This window comes from Lygodium microphyllum, chromosome 19 (genome assembly GCF_053477565.2).
Source record: "Lygodium microphyllum isolate KBCC chromosome 19, Lygodium_microphyllum_v1.1.10, whole genome shotgun sequence".
NCBI classification, from domain to species: Eukaryota; Viridiplantae; Streptophyta; class Polypodiopsida; order Schizaeales; family Lygodiaceae; genus Lygodium; species Lygodium microphyllum.
The window spans coordinates 105,153,401-105,171,816 of record NC_141153.1 but is presented as its reverse complement, the minus strand read 5'-3'; the positions used below and the strand labels follow the sequence as shown (position 1 = coordinate 105,171,816).

Below are 18,416 nucleotides of genomic sequence, written 5' to 3'. Positions count from 1 at the left end.
TCTCTCTCTCTCTCTCTCTCTCTCTCTCTCTCTCTCTCTCTCTCTCTCTCTCTCTCTCTCTCTCTCTCTCTCTCTCTCTCTCTCTCTCTCTCTCTCTCTCTCTCTCTCAGATGGAGTATTGCACGACTTCAAACTCGATTACACACTTTATTGATCAAGATAGGTGCATGGAAGTGGACAGGCAAGAGAGATGAGATTATGCAAGTTGTGTGGATTATAGAGTGTAGAATCAGAGGAGCACATGATTATGACATGCCTAGCATATGCACACATACGGGCTGAATTTGATATCACTTTACAAGCGCCACTTCACTAGTTTCTGACCACTATTCCTATATTGAAGTTAGGGGGTCTCATCACCCGCATATTACGCTTTCGGGAGAACCACGCTGCATAGATCATTCTTTCACCGTAACTACCCTTTTCTACCATGGGGGAGGAGAATCATTGTATATATGGAAAGGTCCCATGGGTCATAATTTGGCCTTCTGTGGACGATAATAAACTACTCTACTCTCTACTCTCTCTCTCTCTCTCTCTCTCTCTCTCTCTCTCTCTCTCTCTCTCTCTCTCTCTCTCTCTCTCTCTCTCTCTCTCTCTCTCTCTCTCTCTCTCTCTCTCTCTCTCTCTCTCTCTCTCTCTCTCTCTTTGTGCACGCGCCTCCTAAATAACATCATTTTGATGGTCATCCTAGAAGTGTCCATCTTAATTAGCTTCTTCTATGTGCAAACATTTCATTCAAATTCTTTAGTTGGTTTGGATGACCTTACAAGAGCTAGACTAGCCTTTGACTTGGATCAATGCTTTCATGTAATGCCTTGAAAGAGTTAATATACTATTTTTTGAGTTACATTGAGGTTTTCTTGCAATATGGTGAATGTAGTAGTATCAAGAGCTTGATTTTGATAAATTAAGTGAAGTTGGCATAGTGTTCTACCAACTACCATCATGTTAGTATCATAACTGGATAAATTTTGTGAGCTTATTTAATAATTCATGAATGCATACTATGGTAATCATGTGGCATTAAGTTTTTAAATCCAAACATCTCAACTAATTCATGCTACTATATATGGAACTAAAGGATTTGCTTGCAATACAATGTATACAAAATATTGGGTGAAACTTAATTTTTGTTGACTTGTTTTCTACTTTAAGACTCAATAAGCTGTGTGCATCAATAGACATAAGCTTAATTAGTTTCTACTATCATAAAAGGGTTATGCTTCTAACCAAAATGGTTATGCATTTGACCAATTGAGATTTAGTTAGTGTACATTATCATAAAATGATTATGCTTTTTGACCAAAACCAAAATACTTCCACCAACCCTTGATCAATATTTAATCCAACCCCTCTTAGTCAACTCCATATTTTATACAATAATTTTAACATTGTTGGATGACATATGCACTTCAAATTGTATATGGGGCTTGATGAGATGCACGTAGGTTCAATATCATGTCAGTGGGTTACTAATGTATAATGCCATAAAACTCAAAGACTTGCATATATAAGGGAGTCTCCTTGATTTTCCTTTTATATAGACATATGTTTCTATGTTTCTTTATAAATTTATGGGCCACCAACATCTTTATAGACATGCAACAATGAAGTGCCTTTGTTTGTGTGTGTGTGTGTGCATGATTTTTGATGGTATTTTCTTTGGGTTTTATGACAGTAAGGGTGACATGGACCATACATATTGCAAGCCACAATAGTGTCAAATAGTTTAGGAACCAGTCTATCATAGTGTTCTACGTCCCTAGGCTTAAAATTGCTCTGCAACATCAAAGTATGTGAGTGTGGCAAGCCCCACTTCTAAGACTCCACCACACTAGCTTGCACAACAACTTTACCAAAAAAAATCTTCTTCAAAATGGAATTCATCGTGTCTTTGTGTTTATGATAAAAGACCCTAGTGGTCAAATTTAGCCTATCATGCACTATCTATCCACGCAACAAAGCATCATTGATCTTTGACCATCTTGGATTGCAAGTATATGTAACAAAAAGATCACGCTTCCCTCTACTACGAACAATTGCCATGGCATTGTGGTACAATTGTGATACATATGGCCCAATCTTCCCAACATAGCACAATGCCCATCATTTGCAACCACCATGTATTGTTGCAACAATCAGCCTTTATATAAAAGATGCATGGTAGTATCTAATTGCACTTAAATAGGAAATGTGTAATACTACATTTGCATGTCACATTCCTTGTTAGGCACCTATTCCATATGAAGATCCAAGGAAATTGTAGTGTATGGAAGTTTCATATGCCATCCATCCTCATTATTGCGGGGAACAAAAGTACATAAAGCAATGGCATGTAGCTTTGAGCAAGTTGGATATAGAGACACATACACCATTCCTTGAATGCACCTTTATGTCATGATGTTGTAAGGTATCATCATCACCTTGCCCACACATAATAGCAACAACCTCATTACTGTCATGCACAAAGTATTGTCTCAAGTTACACTGACCCTTAGCAATAGTTATTCTTAGTTCCACCATAGGGTTTTGCAACACAGTCTTAGACCATATTGGAAAGCACGAGAGTAAACATTATGAGCATGCATCATTTCTTGTAGCAATCCCAATACATCACCATTAAGGTTTGGTATAACAACCATCCTATTCTAGATTTCATGCTATGTATTGTACACATATAACTTCATAAATCTTGACCTTGCATTGTTCCATCAATCGGGCCCCATAGAGCCAATACGATGATAGATGGAACCATGCATCGAAAGGTGTTGCTATTACACCTAGCGAGTAGCATCTCATTTATCTCTGCGTCCATAGAAACAAAACTAAGTGCAGCATTGTATGCACAAATATATCTCTTGAATTGTGCACATGCTTACTATGTAGCAAACTCTACAAATGTTTAGGTGGTTCTTGGTGGGGAGGCAAAGAAACTTTTCCATTACTATAGCAATGTTTCCCCACTATTGGACAATGAGTATTCTTTGACTCGCTAACCTAGCTTTTGTGTGACAATGAGAACATGCATTAGTCATTTATGAGAGGCAATGAGGTCCAAGGTCTCGAAAATGCAATACACTCATTATTGGATGACTCTACATCTCTGGAGATTGTGCAAAAGCAAAAGGACCCCACCATTAGAAGGATCGAATCTCAGTGGTTGTGCTCATTAAGTGGTCTTTCAAGAATTTGTGGGATTGTGCCTCTTGTATGCAACAATGGGCGCAGTTGACTTGCAAGCATAGACATATTCAACGTTTGCACCCCATGAGAAGTACCATTATTCATTATAGAGGACATTCTATGTGCTTTACTTCTTCTAGAGAACGATATAAAGCAAGACCCAAGTGAACCCTATGCATTTGTGTGTGAAGTCTTGCATTGTGTCTTTGACTAACTCTTGTGAAGTTTAACCAAAGCCTAGCATGGGCTCCCTTGAAAGCATAGGCACATTTGGAGCCATATCAAAGTGCTAATATGAAGATCTATTTGAAAAGGGAAAATACAAAATAAAAATGTTATCAACAAGAAACACACACACACACACACACACACACACACACACACACACACACACACACACACACACACACACACACACACACACACACACACACACACACACACACACACACACACACACACACACACACACACACACACACACACACACACACACACACACACACACACACACACACACACACACACACACACACCCCCACGCACGCACGCACGCACACAAACAAAGGCATCACAAGAGACATGCATGTTAAAAGACCTACATATAATGATGGGTACATGTGAATTTGCAAGACACCCACACAAAGATAGAGAAATATAAAATGCATGCACATGAATATAAATATGCATAAAGATGAGACACATGCAAACTTAATATATATATATATATATATATATATATACATAGAGAGAGAGAGAGAGAGAGAGAGAGAGAGAGAGAGAGAGAATAAATACCTACATATAAACATGGATACATGTCACTTTACAACATGCCCACACACATACACAAAGATAGAGAAACATAAAGTGCATGCACACGAGTCCATACATACATACATACATACATACATACATACATACATACATACATACATACATACATACATACATACATACATACATGCATGGATACCTACGTACGTACGCACGCACGCATGCACACACACACACCCCCCCACACACACCCACACGCACGCACACACACACACACACGCACACACACACACACACACACACACACACACACACACACACACACACACACACACACACACACACACACACACACGCATGCACACAGACCCGCGCGCGCGCACACACACACACACACACACACACACACACAAAGGCATTGCAAGAGATACACATTAACAAACCTAAATATAAGGATGGGTACATGTGAGTTTGCAAGACACCCACACACATACACAAAGATAGAGAAACATAGACTGCATGCACATGAATATAGAAACACATAAAGATGAGACACATGCAAATTTTAAAACACTCATTGAGAGAGAGAGAGAGAGAGAGAGAGAGAGAGAGAGAGAGAGAGAGAGAGAGAGAGAGAGAGAGAGAGGGGGGGGGGGGGAGGGGGATAGGCATTACAAGACGCCTACACATAATCATGGATACATGTCACTTTACAACACATCTCCACACATCAATGAACAAATACAACAAACTTAAAATCATAAATGCACATACACAGAGAGAGAGAGGTAAACAAATAAATTTTCTAACGAGCACTTTGAAACAACTAATTTTTTCTAAACTCATCGACAAATAAAGATAACAAACTTAAAATCATAATACAAAAGCAACTAAGAAATAATTCAACATGTTCCATATAGTGGAGATTGATATTCTACAAAATCCTCATTGGCATGCCGACAATGCCTAACGCTTGACTCTAAAGGGCCCCACAACAATATTCGCACCTCCAAAGGGATGCACACCACCTGTCAAAGGAGGGGGGACATTGCCATTCACTCCAGTGTGTGATTCATTACTCAACCTAACAACCATGACACTTAAAAGTCTAAGATGCATCTTCAAGTTTGTACCTTCTATCTCAATCCTATCAATTTGAGACTTCAAGCTCAAAACTACGCACCCTTGTTCTCCACCCCACAACATGCCCCACATCTCATTGTATAGCTTGCTAGTGTCCTTGTGGATGCCCAAGGGAAGCAATGCCACAAGCAATCCTTGTAGAGCAACAACAATCCTAGTCTTCCATGCAATATCTTGCTCAATTGCAACATAAATTTGTTGTTGCAAGACATGAAGCTCTTATGCAACATTGTGCTTCCAAGCTATGTCTTGCTAGTTTTGCACAGTCAAATTTCTGATGCAAGTGTTGTAGCTCCAACAAAATAAGACTACCCACACTATACTAGAGTTGTGCCTATTTCGTGCATTTGTGAATCATCATTTAATGGCTTTACCCATGGCCATTTGCCTTGCCCTCCTAACATTCATGTGTCTTGTAGAGTGGATGCAACCACCTCTGGAATGTCGCTATTAAAGGTTTCCACAATAGTATTAGGATTGCGGACCTTAATATCTATGAAAATAACATGGGGATAAATCAATGGGATTTTCTAAGGTGAAAAAATGAATCTTTTAGACTTAAAATAAGACCATTCAAACCTCAAGCACTTTTTTGCAATTAGGTTTTTTGCAAAGTGATCCAAAGCCAAATCTATTTACAAACCTTTATACAAGGGTGAAAAAAAAATACACCCTTCAAACAAAGAGCCACCTATAATAAAACTCTTAAGTTAGCTTTAATAATTCACCCATTGATGGATCTCCCTCTTTTTCCTTGCTAGTAAGCTAAATGTGGATCCATAGTCCATAATCTATTACTTTGTTTAGATTCTGTTGGGAGAGAGAGAGAGAGAGAGAGAGAGAGAGAGAGAGAGAGAGAGAGAGAGAGAGAGAGAGAGAGAGAGAGAGAGAGAGAGAGAGAGAGAGAGAGAGAGAGAGAGAGAGAGAGAGAGAGAGAGAGAGCTCTTTGAAAAGTAATTTTTATATTTGATTCAACACATTTATATTTTTTCTTCATAGAAATTGTTGAGTAAGAGAGGAAGACCAACCTGATCAAGTGTTGGGAAGAGGGATGTAGGAGAAAATTAGAGTTGAGTGTGCAACGTGAGACCTGCACACAACAATAGAAGTTGCAGACTTGACTCATTAATCATCAATCATCACATCCATCATCCGAATCATGAATCATCTCATGAAATTGGGTTATTGAGATTACTTACCTTTCAAATGAGGATGATGATTGAAAGATTTGACTACACAACCAATATAGTTTTACAATATGCTCACTATTAGTTGCAAAATGTGTACTCACACCCATGTTAGTTGCAATAGATGCTTGCATAAATGGAGTTGGCTATTGCCCATTTTGAGATCTTTTGTTTTGAAGGTTTTTATTGCCTATGAGCTTATAACCTCTATTTTTGGTCAAAGTCTCACCGAATACAATGTACAAATACCTTGTGTTAGTTTTAAGAAAGAAAAATGCTTCCATTTTCCCCTTCATCATTGAATGGCTATACTATGTAGAAACAACACTTTGTATAACCAATTCAACATTTTGTTCCTTTTGGCCAAAAAAGGTTATTATGTTGGTTATTCTCTCAAACTCCCATGTAGGATTGGGGATAGATATGGTATTTCTTTCAATTCTAATGTAGTATAGATTCTCTCTCCTTGTTTCCGTGAAAAAGCCATACATAACCTTAGTGGTGTCATTATACCAAGATGATTGTTCTCTCTTCCTAGTGCAAATATTAAGGATAATCTCACATAGATATAAGAGAATTGTTATATGATCCATGTGACATACAAAAGATGGTGACACCGTGAAATTTTAGACAACATAAGACTACCTTATTTGGCTAAGACCCCAGCCACTTGTAGGAACTCAACTTGTGCAATCATCGAACATTAACTTGAAACATCATAGTCACATGTTAGCTGAAGTGGTGGTCCAAACTTAACAACTCCACGAATAAAAAATAGATAAGGAGGGAGAAAGCCTACGTTGGCTATGTTGATACCTTGTTAACCAATGGATTGATGCTGTGTGCGGTTAACTTCTGCAAGTTGAACAAGTAGGGTACTATGTGGACTTGATGAAGTGCTAATGGCTGCACTGGCAAGAATGAGAGCTCCATCGACTTTAGAATGTCCATTGTCAAGTGACCGATGTGTATCCTAGGCCTAACTATGCAAGGTCATGTGAATGGGGTTGTGCTTTGAGAGGGTGTAGTGCTGAGTCAACACCACACAGCCACAGGCAGTGTGTGTTGGGGTGCGAGGGGAGGGGCCCCAGACAAGGGGGGAGATCCTATGATGTTCTGACGTTTTGAAAGGGCGAGGCAGTGCTGAGAAACCACCTGGTATGCTCGTGAGTCAAGCCCAAAGAGAGGTTTCAGAGGGAGAGAACTTACAAGGCCTACCGACTGTAATGCTGCTTCATCAACAGCAGCAGCAAATGGTGTGCAGGAGCGATGTGTTGGTAGATGTGTCTCCATTATCATCATCATCATCATCATCAACGTCTGCTTCACCATCACCATCACCACCACCACCACCATCACCTTCATCTTCTGCATCCCCTGTCCCTGCCTCTCCCCCACTCTCCCTCCCCCTTCCTCTTCCTCTTCCTCTCCCTCTCCCTCTTCCCTTGCCCCTGCCCCTGCCGCTGCCGCTGCCGCCTACGCCCGGCTGCAAGACCGTGCTGCCTGATTTTCCTCACACCCCGCTGCCCCCACCCTCGCCCCCTCTGCGCTGCGTGGAGCCTCTCACCGCCCTCGGCGTCGACCTTTTCCTGACTGGCATCCTACCCCTCCTCGACGCCCTCAGCCTCACCCGATGCACTGCCGTCTGCACTGCCTGGCGGTCCTGCGCCTCCACTGACAGCCTCTGGAGGCCCCACATCGAGCGGATGCTCTGCACCCGCGCCCATGTCCCGCTCCCCATCCTGCGATCCTCCGTCCCCTTCCCTCCCTTCGCCGCCTTTTCCATCATCATGAGGGATGCTTCCCGGGTATGTATTCTACCTTCTCTTCTCTTAATTACAGAAACGGGATTCTGTGCGTTTCATGTCAAGTCCTTAGTCCACACGGGGCTGAACCTTCATTAGATCAAGTTGCTGCTCGGCATGCATCAAATTTTGACGCATCACAGGTTCTTGACCTAAGATGTTATGAAGAGATACTATCCCCTCGTAAGATTGTAGTCGGGTGGGGCACTAGCCTCGTGAAAGGCAAGACTTCAAGGAGCTCGGGTGTGTTTACCGATCTAAATAATTGTCTAGTTATTCTACAGATGCGAGGGGATTGGCTGTGCTGTTCTGGAGAACTGTTCTGGAGAAATTCTTTGGGAAACTCTTTTTTGTATATATATAGAGAGAGATAGAGAGAAGTCCGAAAGGGTTTAATGTTCAAGCAAAGGCAAGGTGACGAGGTCTTTTGTAGATTGGATCAAGATGGAGGACGCTTGAATCCTGAGAAATGGAAGGTGGCAAGGACTAAAGTAATATTTGTGGGCATGAAGTATTTGCTAGTGGCACTTCACAAGCGCCCAGTAGAATTGGGACTTTACGTGCTAAAAAGCTTGACATGGTCCAAAGCTTATCGTTGATAAGCAGGTGGGATTTGAATGGGACGTATGTGAATGTATCAACCTTAGTGATGATTAACAAGGCTTTTGTAATGGTTCTGGTGATCTTACTGAATGAGTTGTTTACAGCTGGGTCATGGTGCTCTCCGGGGTACAGATCATCTTACTTGAGTACAGATGATGAATGGTCTTTAGAGAGGGCCCTACGGAAAACATATTCGTGCTTGCCAGCCTCAGCAGTTTGTGATTTCGGAATGCCTATTCTTAGAAGCCACATGCGAGAGTATTTTTTCTGTGATTACCTTTTGTGACATTCTTGATCACAGACTTGATCACATAGCTGTTGTCTAGTTCTACAAAAATACTAGACCTTTCACCTGCAGCTATCATTAGAGCTTCACACTCTGCATCTTTAGCGAGGACTTGAGGGTCAGGTCATTGTGTTTTGTCAGAATGATTCTGACATTTTTGTGGGCTTGTAACTATAGCTTCTCTTGTTTTGGCAGGTTGAATTGACACCAGAAGAGATGTGTGCTCACATCTGGGAAATGCGAGTGAAGCCTGTAGGTTCACTTTGAAAAGCGGGTATTCAATCTTTTATGTATGCGTCATGCTATTGATTCTTTGGTAATGAATTTTTGTGGTGTTATGTTGATTCAGACGTGTGGGCCATACTGGCATTCGTTAGATCCGACAAGCCGCGGAGAGACTCCATTACTTCGAAGATTTCATTGTGATCACAGCGTCACATCCTTGCAAGAGAACGATCCTATTTGGGGTGGCCAAGAAAGTGTGTGGTGAGTGCGTTGTATTTGTATTATATAAGTTATGCAATTATGCAATGCCATTATGGATTGGGATGTTTACATTGAGGCCTACGTCCGGACAGGCAGTTTGTTAAAATGAAGAAAACCGAGAGGAGTAAACAGAGAGGTCAGAGGGTGCAAATAAATCACTGGCCTCATCATCAAGTGGTCCGCTTGCCAGATGGGCGGTGGCGCCTCGACAATATGTATGCATCTTACACCACCTGTCCTGACCGAGAAGAGAACAAGCCTCCATTCTTGAAGGATGAGCTGGTTGGATTTTGTCTGCGTTGCAATCCTGGGCCTCTTGAGACCCTTCAAAAGTGAGAGCAGTTTGTGGGTGGACATTGGATGTCCGGTTTGCCCCTTATCTTTCTGTGGATGGGATTTTGAGGGAAGGCCCATCATGCCAGCCACAGACAAGTTCTTCTTGCTTTGATTGAGTTTGTACAGTAATTGAATGATGAATATGAAGCATTTATTCTTGCAAGTAGACCAGAAAAATTGTGACTGGGAAATCTGCTTGAAAAAGACGGTCGCAGGACCCTTTCTAAGGGGCACTATGCACAGGGGCTACTGCCTGCATCACCTCCAGCGCTCTGAGTATGGCTTTTCTAATCCTTTTGTCTGATATATAACAGACTAGTACAGTGCAGAGAAGTCGCTCTCTCTCACTTATCTGCCATGAGTTCTAAAACATTGGCAGAAGAGGAGGCAACAAGCTGTATGCTTTGGGGAGCTTGGTTTGTTGAAGGTAAATGCTCAACCAACCGACTGCACAGGAGAGGATGCATGGTTTTGTCTGCTTCTGTGATCCTTGCTTGGGAATTTGTTTATATCGGGTACAAGGAAGGATGCATTGCTCTCTCTCTCTCTCTCTCTCTCTCGTAAATCTCTCTCTCTCTCTCTCTCTCTCTCTCTCTCTCTCTCTCTCTCACGAGTGCTTACGCTTAGACTTGCAAGGGTGCTTCATTATGTCGTGGATTTGTGACTCTGCTTTTTGGGTTGGATTCAGACATATTACATGTTTATGTAGCTCCATCCTGTAAAGTTTTTGTAAACTTGCAGATGCCTTTCTGACATTGGCTACTCAAAGCAGATAAGTCATGTTTAGCTGAAGGAGGATACCTATGTGTTGCACTCCCTATTCCTTGGCAAAGGCGGTTTTGTGCTAATTGTAAGGGTAGACCTACATCCATCAAGGAAGCTACTCATTTAATCATGTGACGTATGGCAATGGATAGTGGTTCCTCTTAGTAGCTAGATTTACCTCCTTGTAGTTTATGCATACTCCAATTTTCATGTTCATTTTGATTACCACTACTAAGGGTGACACCCAATCTGTATGGTTTATTTTGCAAATGAGCTTTGCCTCAAGATGGCTATCTAACTTTTCTCGTATAAGATGTGTGTACTTGGGGTTTATCGTTCAGGGTCTTTGTTTTGTGGGCTTGGTGTTATGGTTTGTTGGTATTGTTTGAATGAGTAGATGTGGCAAGTACCCCTTTTAAGGTTGGTGTAAACTTTGTTAGTGCCTCAATGAGCTTTTTTTCTCCTCTTTTATAAGGCTGTTAGTGGTACACACGTGCTTGGGAGGTTGCCCTTTCTTGGCAAGGTTCACCTTCTTGATCTTTGTAGGTCTCTTGATGGGCTTATTGGATTTTCCTTTCCTCTTGGCACTCAAGCATTACAACAATCCGATCTCCCTTCTTGAGTTGAGTGAGTCACTTGTGGAGATCTTTTGGTTTTCATTGGTTGTCATCATCAAAGTCTTAGTTATTCTTAGGCATCCTCTAGCTTCCATCATCTAAAGTATATAGGGAAGCTTTGTTTTAGATTGCTTAGCTTTATTAGGTCGTGCAATCTCAAGGTTGGTATCTTTATCATTGTTTGACTTTGAACTTGTTATGTTCAACTCTTGTACAATCGTACAATCTTCATCATTGACCTTGGCTCCCCTTGGTACAAGGACTTTGAGAGTAGGGATGAGGTTTGTAGGCTCATATCTTGATTGTTCATGGTTTAGGATCTTGAAGTGCTTTGACCATTTGAACTTTGATTTCAATATTGCCACTTTGATATCTATTACCAATCCATCAACCTTTTGAGACTTGTGATCCACCAAAATTTGTAATGTTGTCTTACTTTTAGAGTCAGTGTTGAGATTCATTGTCCGTCTTGTTTCTCACTATCAATATCTGAAAAGTCCTTTGCAATGTTGCTATATTTTTTGTCCTTGTGATCTTCGAATTCCAGGAGTGTCACCATTATACAATTATAGTAGTCAAATAGTGCCTCGTACAACTTGGCCCATTTCTACTCTTTTTGTCGAACTAGCACTTGAGAATGACAAGATTGGCCTTGGGGTTGTTCGTGAGATACCTCCACATTGAGGATTTTTCTCATCTCTAAATAATTGATAGGAATGTTGAACCTCCAATACTAGGTTGAGATGTCTTCGAGTTCATCATAAGGATGTGAATTGTTAGTCCAATCATGTTGGGCTCAACCATGTGTTGTGAGCTCTTTTCCACCTTGCTAACTCATGTTTGTAGGCTTTTTTATATTCACTCTCTTCCATGAATGGTAAGTCCACAATGGCAATAATTTGCATCTAGTAATACTTGACTTTTGCACAAGGGACGCATTTGTTAAGGGTATTGGTCATAGGTGTGGAGCTTGTCTTTCCTTGAAGCATGTTAGAAATGGCACCCAGGTGGGTAGGTGTGGTCTTTTATCTTTCCATTTCTACTTTAGTTGCCTTGCACCTATTGCCCAAGAAGACGAACTTGTTGTCCTAGTAAATTAATTATTTGCATCTAAGGGAGACCTTTCTTCCTCACCCTAACATCATGACAAGTGTGAGATAGTTTGTAACGATTACATTACCTTCCTCATCATATGTGACATGGATTGGTATACTCCTCAATAGGCTCTTCAATATAGTATGCTTAAAGAATTGATTTTGGCTCTCTTCATAGTTGGCTTTGGCTCAAGGGGTGTTAGCAAGGCCAATTGCAAAGGCCTTGGTAGTAGGGTGTTATACTTTGTTGTTGTTATGTATTCGCAATGTATTGGTGTGGATAGGGCATGTGGCTAAGGGATTTGCAAAAGGTTGCCTCATGCTCAATGCGTCAATGCGTCTACAATTTGTGCAGCCCCTTGGGGGTCCCAAACATTTAGATGGTAGGTGATTGCCTCCACAATGCATGCACTAGATGTTTTGACGCCTACATCAGGGTTGCTCTAGGGCCATGGTGAGCCTAGCTACCTTTGATAGATATTGCTTAAAAGTGGCAAGCAAGTTCTAGTCATGCTTAGTTTTGAGCTACATTTTGTAAATGCGGCATTGCTCGACCTATCCCTTTTGTTGTGGTTTCTCTCTCAATGTAGGTCATTGATGCGCATGGTCTAAGATTTCATTAAGATTGGATCTATCCAAAGTCGAGTCATTTTCCATGGTTTCATAGATTCGTTTGGTCTTGAATGCCCTTAATGAAGGCTTTGTAAATGGCCTTGGCCTTTGATCTTTTTGCACCAAGAATTCATTTGTGTAAGCTCCAAACCTTGGAGACGTAGTTGCACATGTTCTCTCCAACATGTTATTCTAAGTTTATGAATGGTACAATGACATCCCCATAATCAATTCTCATAAAGTACATACTGAACAGGTCCTTGAGAGTAAGGAAATGAGATTTCTTAGTCGCATCTAGTCCAATGAACCAAGTTCTTCCTTATGAGAACTTGGAAGCTTGTATCTTCTTCAAGTCTAAGATGAGATTATCAGCCTCATAGACTTAAATTACATTACTCTATGAAGTTGTAAGGATAATCTCCTATTCTATACTTGTCTATTTGCTTGGCTACTGATGGGACCTGAAATGGGCCGGCACTGGCTATAGCACTAGCCGGACCTCATGCTCATGACACACAAACACCCTCACGGCCTCGTGGACTAGGAGCGTCAATCTAATGCTAAAGGAAGAGCTGTCCTAAAGCTTAACTTATGCGTTTATAGTTTATAGTCCAACGTTTCCCTTAAACTCCTCAGAGGGAGAACCCTTACACATTGGCAATGCCACGATCACACACATATGGAGGCACTCCATCGACTAATAGTCGGAGCCCCATTGCAGCTCTCCTACATCGCAGGGATTAGCCCTTTGATGCGCTGCTAAACATATAACACAAACAAACACAAACTCCTCTCTTTTATATTTCTCGTATTTTCAGGAGATATATAATGTGTTCTCACTTAACAGTCCCTTAGGAAACCGACCCTCTATCCTACGGCAAGGGATAACCTCTCACTCTCAATCGTGGGTCAAATTCCTAAGAAAAACAATTGCTATGCAGTCCAGGAGATTTTCCTTTGATACCATGAACCATGCATAGTGCATAACGTGAATGGTTTAGTGCACAAACAAAAGAAAATTAGCATTATGTATCGTGCGAAACCAATCTTTCCATGATTTTCTTACTAACGTTTATATATTGAAACGAGGAGAGACGCCGAGCCTTACGCTTATGCTGCCTTTTTTTAAATTTTAAAACAACGGCCTATAGCCTTGATGCAACACATAAATCAGGTTTAAGATTGTACTTTGATGCTCAAACTCCCCTCTCACACTACCGTTTAATGTTTTGCATTCGTTGATAGGTGAAAGAGTGATTTTATGTGTATTTCTTTGTAGAGAAAGCAATAAATACGGACAAAAACATAGAAATGAGGGTAAACCGAGGCCAACCTCGTGCTCTACCTTCATTATACATTGTACAAACACTTATGTAATTTTTTGGAATTTTTCTTTTATCGTTTCTTAAAATTTTTTCATTTAAAATCAATTTTCACCATTTTTTTTGGCATTTTTCTCTATTTTCTTCAATAAAAAATGACTATAAATTAGAATTGATTATGGGTTGTGGCCCTTAGGTTCCTTGACAGCAAAATTTTAGGGTTTTATTGATGTTATATCTCATATTTCTCTTTTATTTTGCAAAAAACCTCTATTTTACCTCTTAAACGTGTGTTTTACGGGTTTTATGACATTAATTTCAACCATATCACTTATGATTTTCTGATTTTCAGAGCAAAGATTGATCAAACTCATAACAAACAACATTATGATGCATAATCAGCCCATGGGAACAATATTTCATCAACCAAATAGCATAAAAACTCATTTTTTCTTCATAAAAATTGAATTACCGCTTAGGCTTTGTGTCTCAGGATCTCGGTTTTGCTACGGGACTGTGTGTCAGCCCTCATTCAACGTCCAGCATCTTCAAGATCAGCAATCTTCATGTCTACATCGATCCGGAAGCAATCCGGTCTCATTCGGACAAGCTTTCCTCCACCATTCTTCATTTTCCACTTGCACACAAGAACAACCCCTTAAGGGAGAGAGAGAGAGGAGAGAGAAAGACTAGAATCAGAATTCTCCATTCAGGCCACCATTGGACGAGCGAAGGACGGTGATATGCTCGGCCCACAGGGGGGAATCAAGGCCCAAGATCTGTTCCATGGGTTGTATGCAATCCCCCAATCATGAGAGAGAGAAGAGAGGGCGCAAAATTTGGCATGAAGATGGTGGCGCCTCTATCTCCTCCTTCATCTTCTCTCTCCACGTTTTTTCATCTTGTATGCTTAAAATTTTGAAGGGAGGGGGGTCCAAACTCAAAAGGCATGCCCAATTTTGGCCTCCCGAGTGTCCACCTTTTCATATCTTGACCATTTTGTGGCCATTTCTCCATCCGGGCTCCGATTTGAGCTCTGTAAATTTCTACGCATCCGGCTTGATATCCCGCATTGGCCGGTAACTCTTGACAACCCGCACGGCAGTCTGAAAAATGATAAAAAATCAACAAGTGTCGCTTGGGCGCCTTTTAAGAGTCGTATTTCACTTGGTGATTAAAATTGTCCTAGCTGGAGCCGCCACCTTCGATGTTGAATATTTTTCTACTAAATTCCACATTTTTTTCCAATTTTTAGGCCCATTTGCTGCCCTAAAATCCAGCTTTCATTGGCGACCACGGGATAGGGCGACTTAGCCCGTTGAATCCCACAATAGATCTGCATAAAATAACCAAAGGAAGCATCAAGCTGATACAAAATAGATACACTAAACACAGCACAATGCTCACCCTATCCCTTGACAAAACCAAGGCATGACATCCACAAGGAGTAGGCCTAGCATAATTTGATAGAAGGTCCGAAGCGAGTCACCAACCGACTGCTCCAACACGGCCAAACTAAAAAGAACTATCAAAGAGGTTGCCCTAAGTGGTGGCCTGAACTACTTACCTAACTAAGGACAACACAACCAGGAGCTACTAGGCGAGGACTCCTATAGCCTGATCAATAAATATTTTCTTTTAGCATATTTCTTCTTTTAGGGGTTTTTATTATTCCATACTCGGGCGTGTAAAAAGGAGAGAGCTGAGTGTAGTGACCCAAGGAGAACATGGCATCGGCCTCAAGTCCTGTCTCGGTACCCAAGAACCTACCAAGCCCTCGCAAGGCGACAATTAATCCTTTTCTGACGCTCACTTTTATTTTCGCTCCAACCTTCCTTACTTTTTTCTTTTCCAGCAAGATGCCACCCCTAGGAAGACAAGGCATTGGCCCCGGGTCTGACTCGTCCCCAGGAACCTACCAGGCCTTCGCTAGGCGATGATCAACTGCTTATAAATTTTCATTTCATTTCATTTCTATTTTTATAGGGGGTAGAACCCCTTTTTACACATCTTTGTATATATTTATTATCTTTTAAATATTCAGGGTTTTTTTTCCTCTCTATCATCATCATTTCCCCTTTTGACAGGCTTCTCTAACTGCTTCACAACTAACAAGAACTCCTAGAACGACTGCCTAGCAGGCTAGCAGAACAGGGTCACTAGAACTACCTTCAAAAACAGGTCTTTTGATGCCTGACAATGTCTTTACACGAGGCAACGACTACTCAGGCCTCCCTCAGTCATACTTAACCTAAACCTGGGACTTTATGCCTTGGTCGCTGGCCCCCAATAAAGAAAAGAAAATCCCCTACAAGTACACATACACATATAGCATAAAACACGGTACTCATAAAGGAGAAATATCACCTGGATAGGGCCACGAGAAGCTTCCGCGCAACAAAAGGCTCCTTCCAAGCTCTTCTTCCGAACCTGTCTAGCACAAAACTAAACAAGAAACCGTTAACCTCACCTGTACTAAACAGACAACTGGCCCTCTTGGCCTAATGAAATAAAGCATTTCACGACAAAAACTGATCAGCTCTCTTGGCTTAACGAAATCTAGACGTAATATCCAAAGCAGCTAGCCTTCCTAGCTTAAAACTAGATAGGTCATTTTAGTCCATGTAATGCTGATGTCCTTGGCATATACATCACACCCTAACAGAGTACCCAAGGTGCCAAGGATAGCACATCATAGGTCGACTAGCCCCATGCTACTCATGCAAGTTGGCTAAAAGCTTGATCTTGTATTTTTTTATCTTAGGTTTTTTTTGTAGAGCTACAAGTCCAAGCCTTTCCACAAATAACTCATCAATAAGGCCAATCCCTTCTTGGGCACTATGAGCTGAATGAACTACCTCAGTGGGCTCGCATGTCCTACATTTATTGTAATCCGAATAAATTGATCGTTCAAGCGGCTGAGTGGCTCCTTTGGCAGAAAGAATCATAGCTTTGTGCTCATTTAAACCCTCTCTATTCAGGTTTTCACATAAATCAGTGCTGCGACCCAAACTAGGTAGAGCTTCAAGCCTAGGCACATCACATGGGTGTATCCCAAGGCAGTGTATATTGTCAGATGTATATCCAGTCTTATCCTCTTGGGGGTTCGACAAAATATATCCAGATGGAATCCTTGGCCTTGCATCCGACACTCCTGCCATACCTTTGAAGATTTTGGGTCTCCAAACCCATCTCACATTTCCCTTAATATTCTTGCATTCCCTCAATTTGCTGCACTGGTCTAACGAACTCAATGCAAACTTATCCCTATGGCCAAATGGCCTCATGTCCTTATGATCTTCGTGAAGTACAAGTGGACTTTTAGCATTTTGCATCCTCTTTACAAAAGATGTCTTTACTTGTTTACGTTCACACTGTGACTTGTTACTCGTAGGGACCATGCTTTCACTAAAGGGAACAACATCCACTCGGAAGCATGATTCACTTGGAGACGATAAAGGTCTCTCAAAAGCTTTACTAGCAACATAATTAGAACCACACATAGAATGCTTATCAGCACTCATAGGCCCAATGATTCTATCCATGTTGCCATCACAACTACCTCTCGTGGAAGTGTTGCAAGCCCTAATGGGACTTGCATGGCTTGGAATCTTTTCACTGAGATGCATGTCATTACTGCTCATAGAATTGCCCTTTTCTGCTTTGAGATTTTGGCCACCAAGGTTCCCCTCATAGGCTGCCTTGGTATCAACAAGTGAGCTGTCTCCTTGTAGAAATGGTTGGAAGCTAGGATGCACTTGTACTGAGCGGGAAAAACTCCAAAAGTTTTCCCAGCATCTCTGAACGTGACCCTCATAATCAATGGCATGCATTTTTGCTTCCCTTAATGACTTAGGATTCCGCAGTTCCACTTGGATTTGTGTATTAATCTCTAAGCCATTTAGAAAGAGCTCACATAGCACATCATCAGGTAATGCACTGGCTCTTCTTGGCCAAAGCCTAAGAGTACTATCAAAGGCTCTAGCATATTCTTTAACAGAAAGATAAGACTCCTGTCTAAACTGCATAAGGTGCCCTAAGACCTGAATCATAGGGAGCTTCTTTTCATACTCATCTAGAAATCTATCACAAGTCTCCTCAAATGATTTGATCGACCCTCTTGGGAGGCTCCAGTACCATTTCCTTGCCTCTCCCTTTAGGGTACTTGAGAATACGAGCATCCGGTGTATATTGTTAAAC

General features: G+C 41.3%; 1 protein-coding gene across 1 annotated transcript; it reads left to right on the top strand.

Moving 5' to 3' along the window:
* Positions 1 to 7,402: 7,402 nt before the first annotated feature.
* On the top strand, positions 7,403 to 10,869 carry LOC148020240 (uncharacterized). The gene is made up of 4 exons (XM_087700569.1): positions 7,403 to 8,098; positions 9,180 to 9,236; positions 9,334 to 9,470; positions 9,563 to 10,869. Exons 1-4 carry the CDS (start codon positions 7,451 to 7,453, stop codon positions 9,804 to 9,806), a joined length of 1,086 nt encoding a protein of 361 aa, XP_087556695.1. The 5' UTR covers positions 7,403 to 7,450; the 3' UTR covers positions 9,807 to 10,869.
* The last annotated feature ends 7,547 nt before the right edge of the window (positions 10,870 to 18,416 follow it).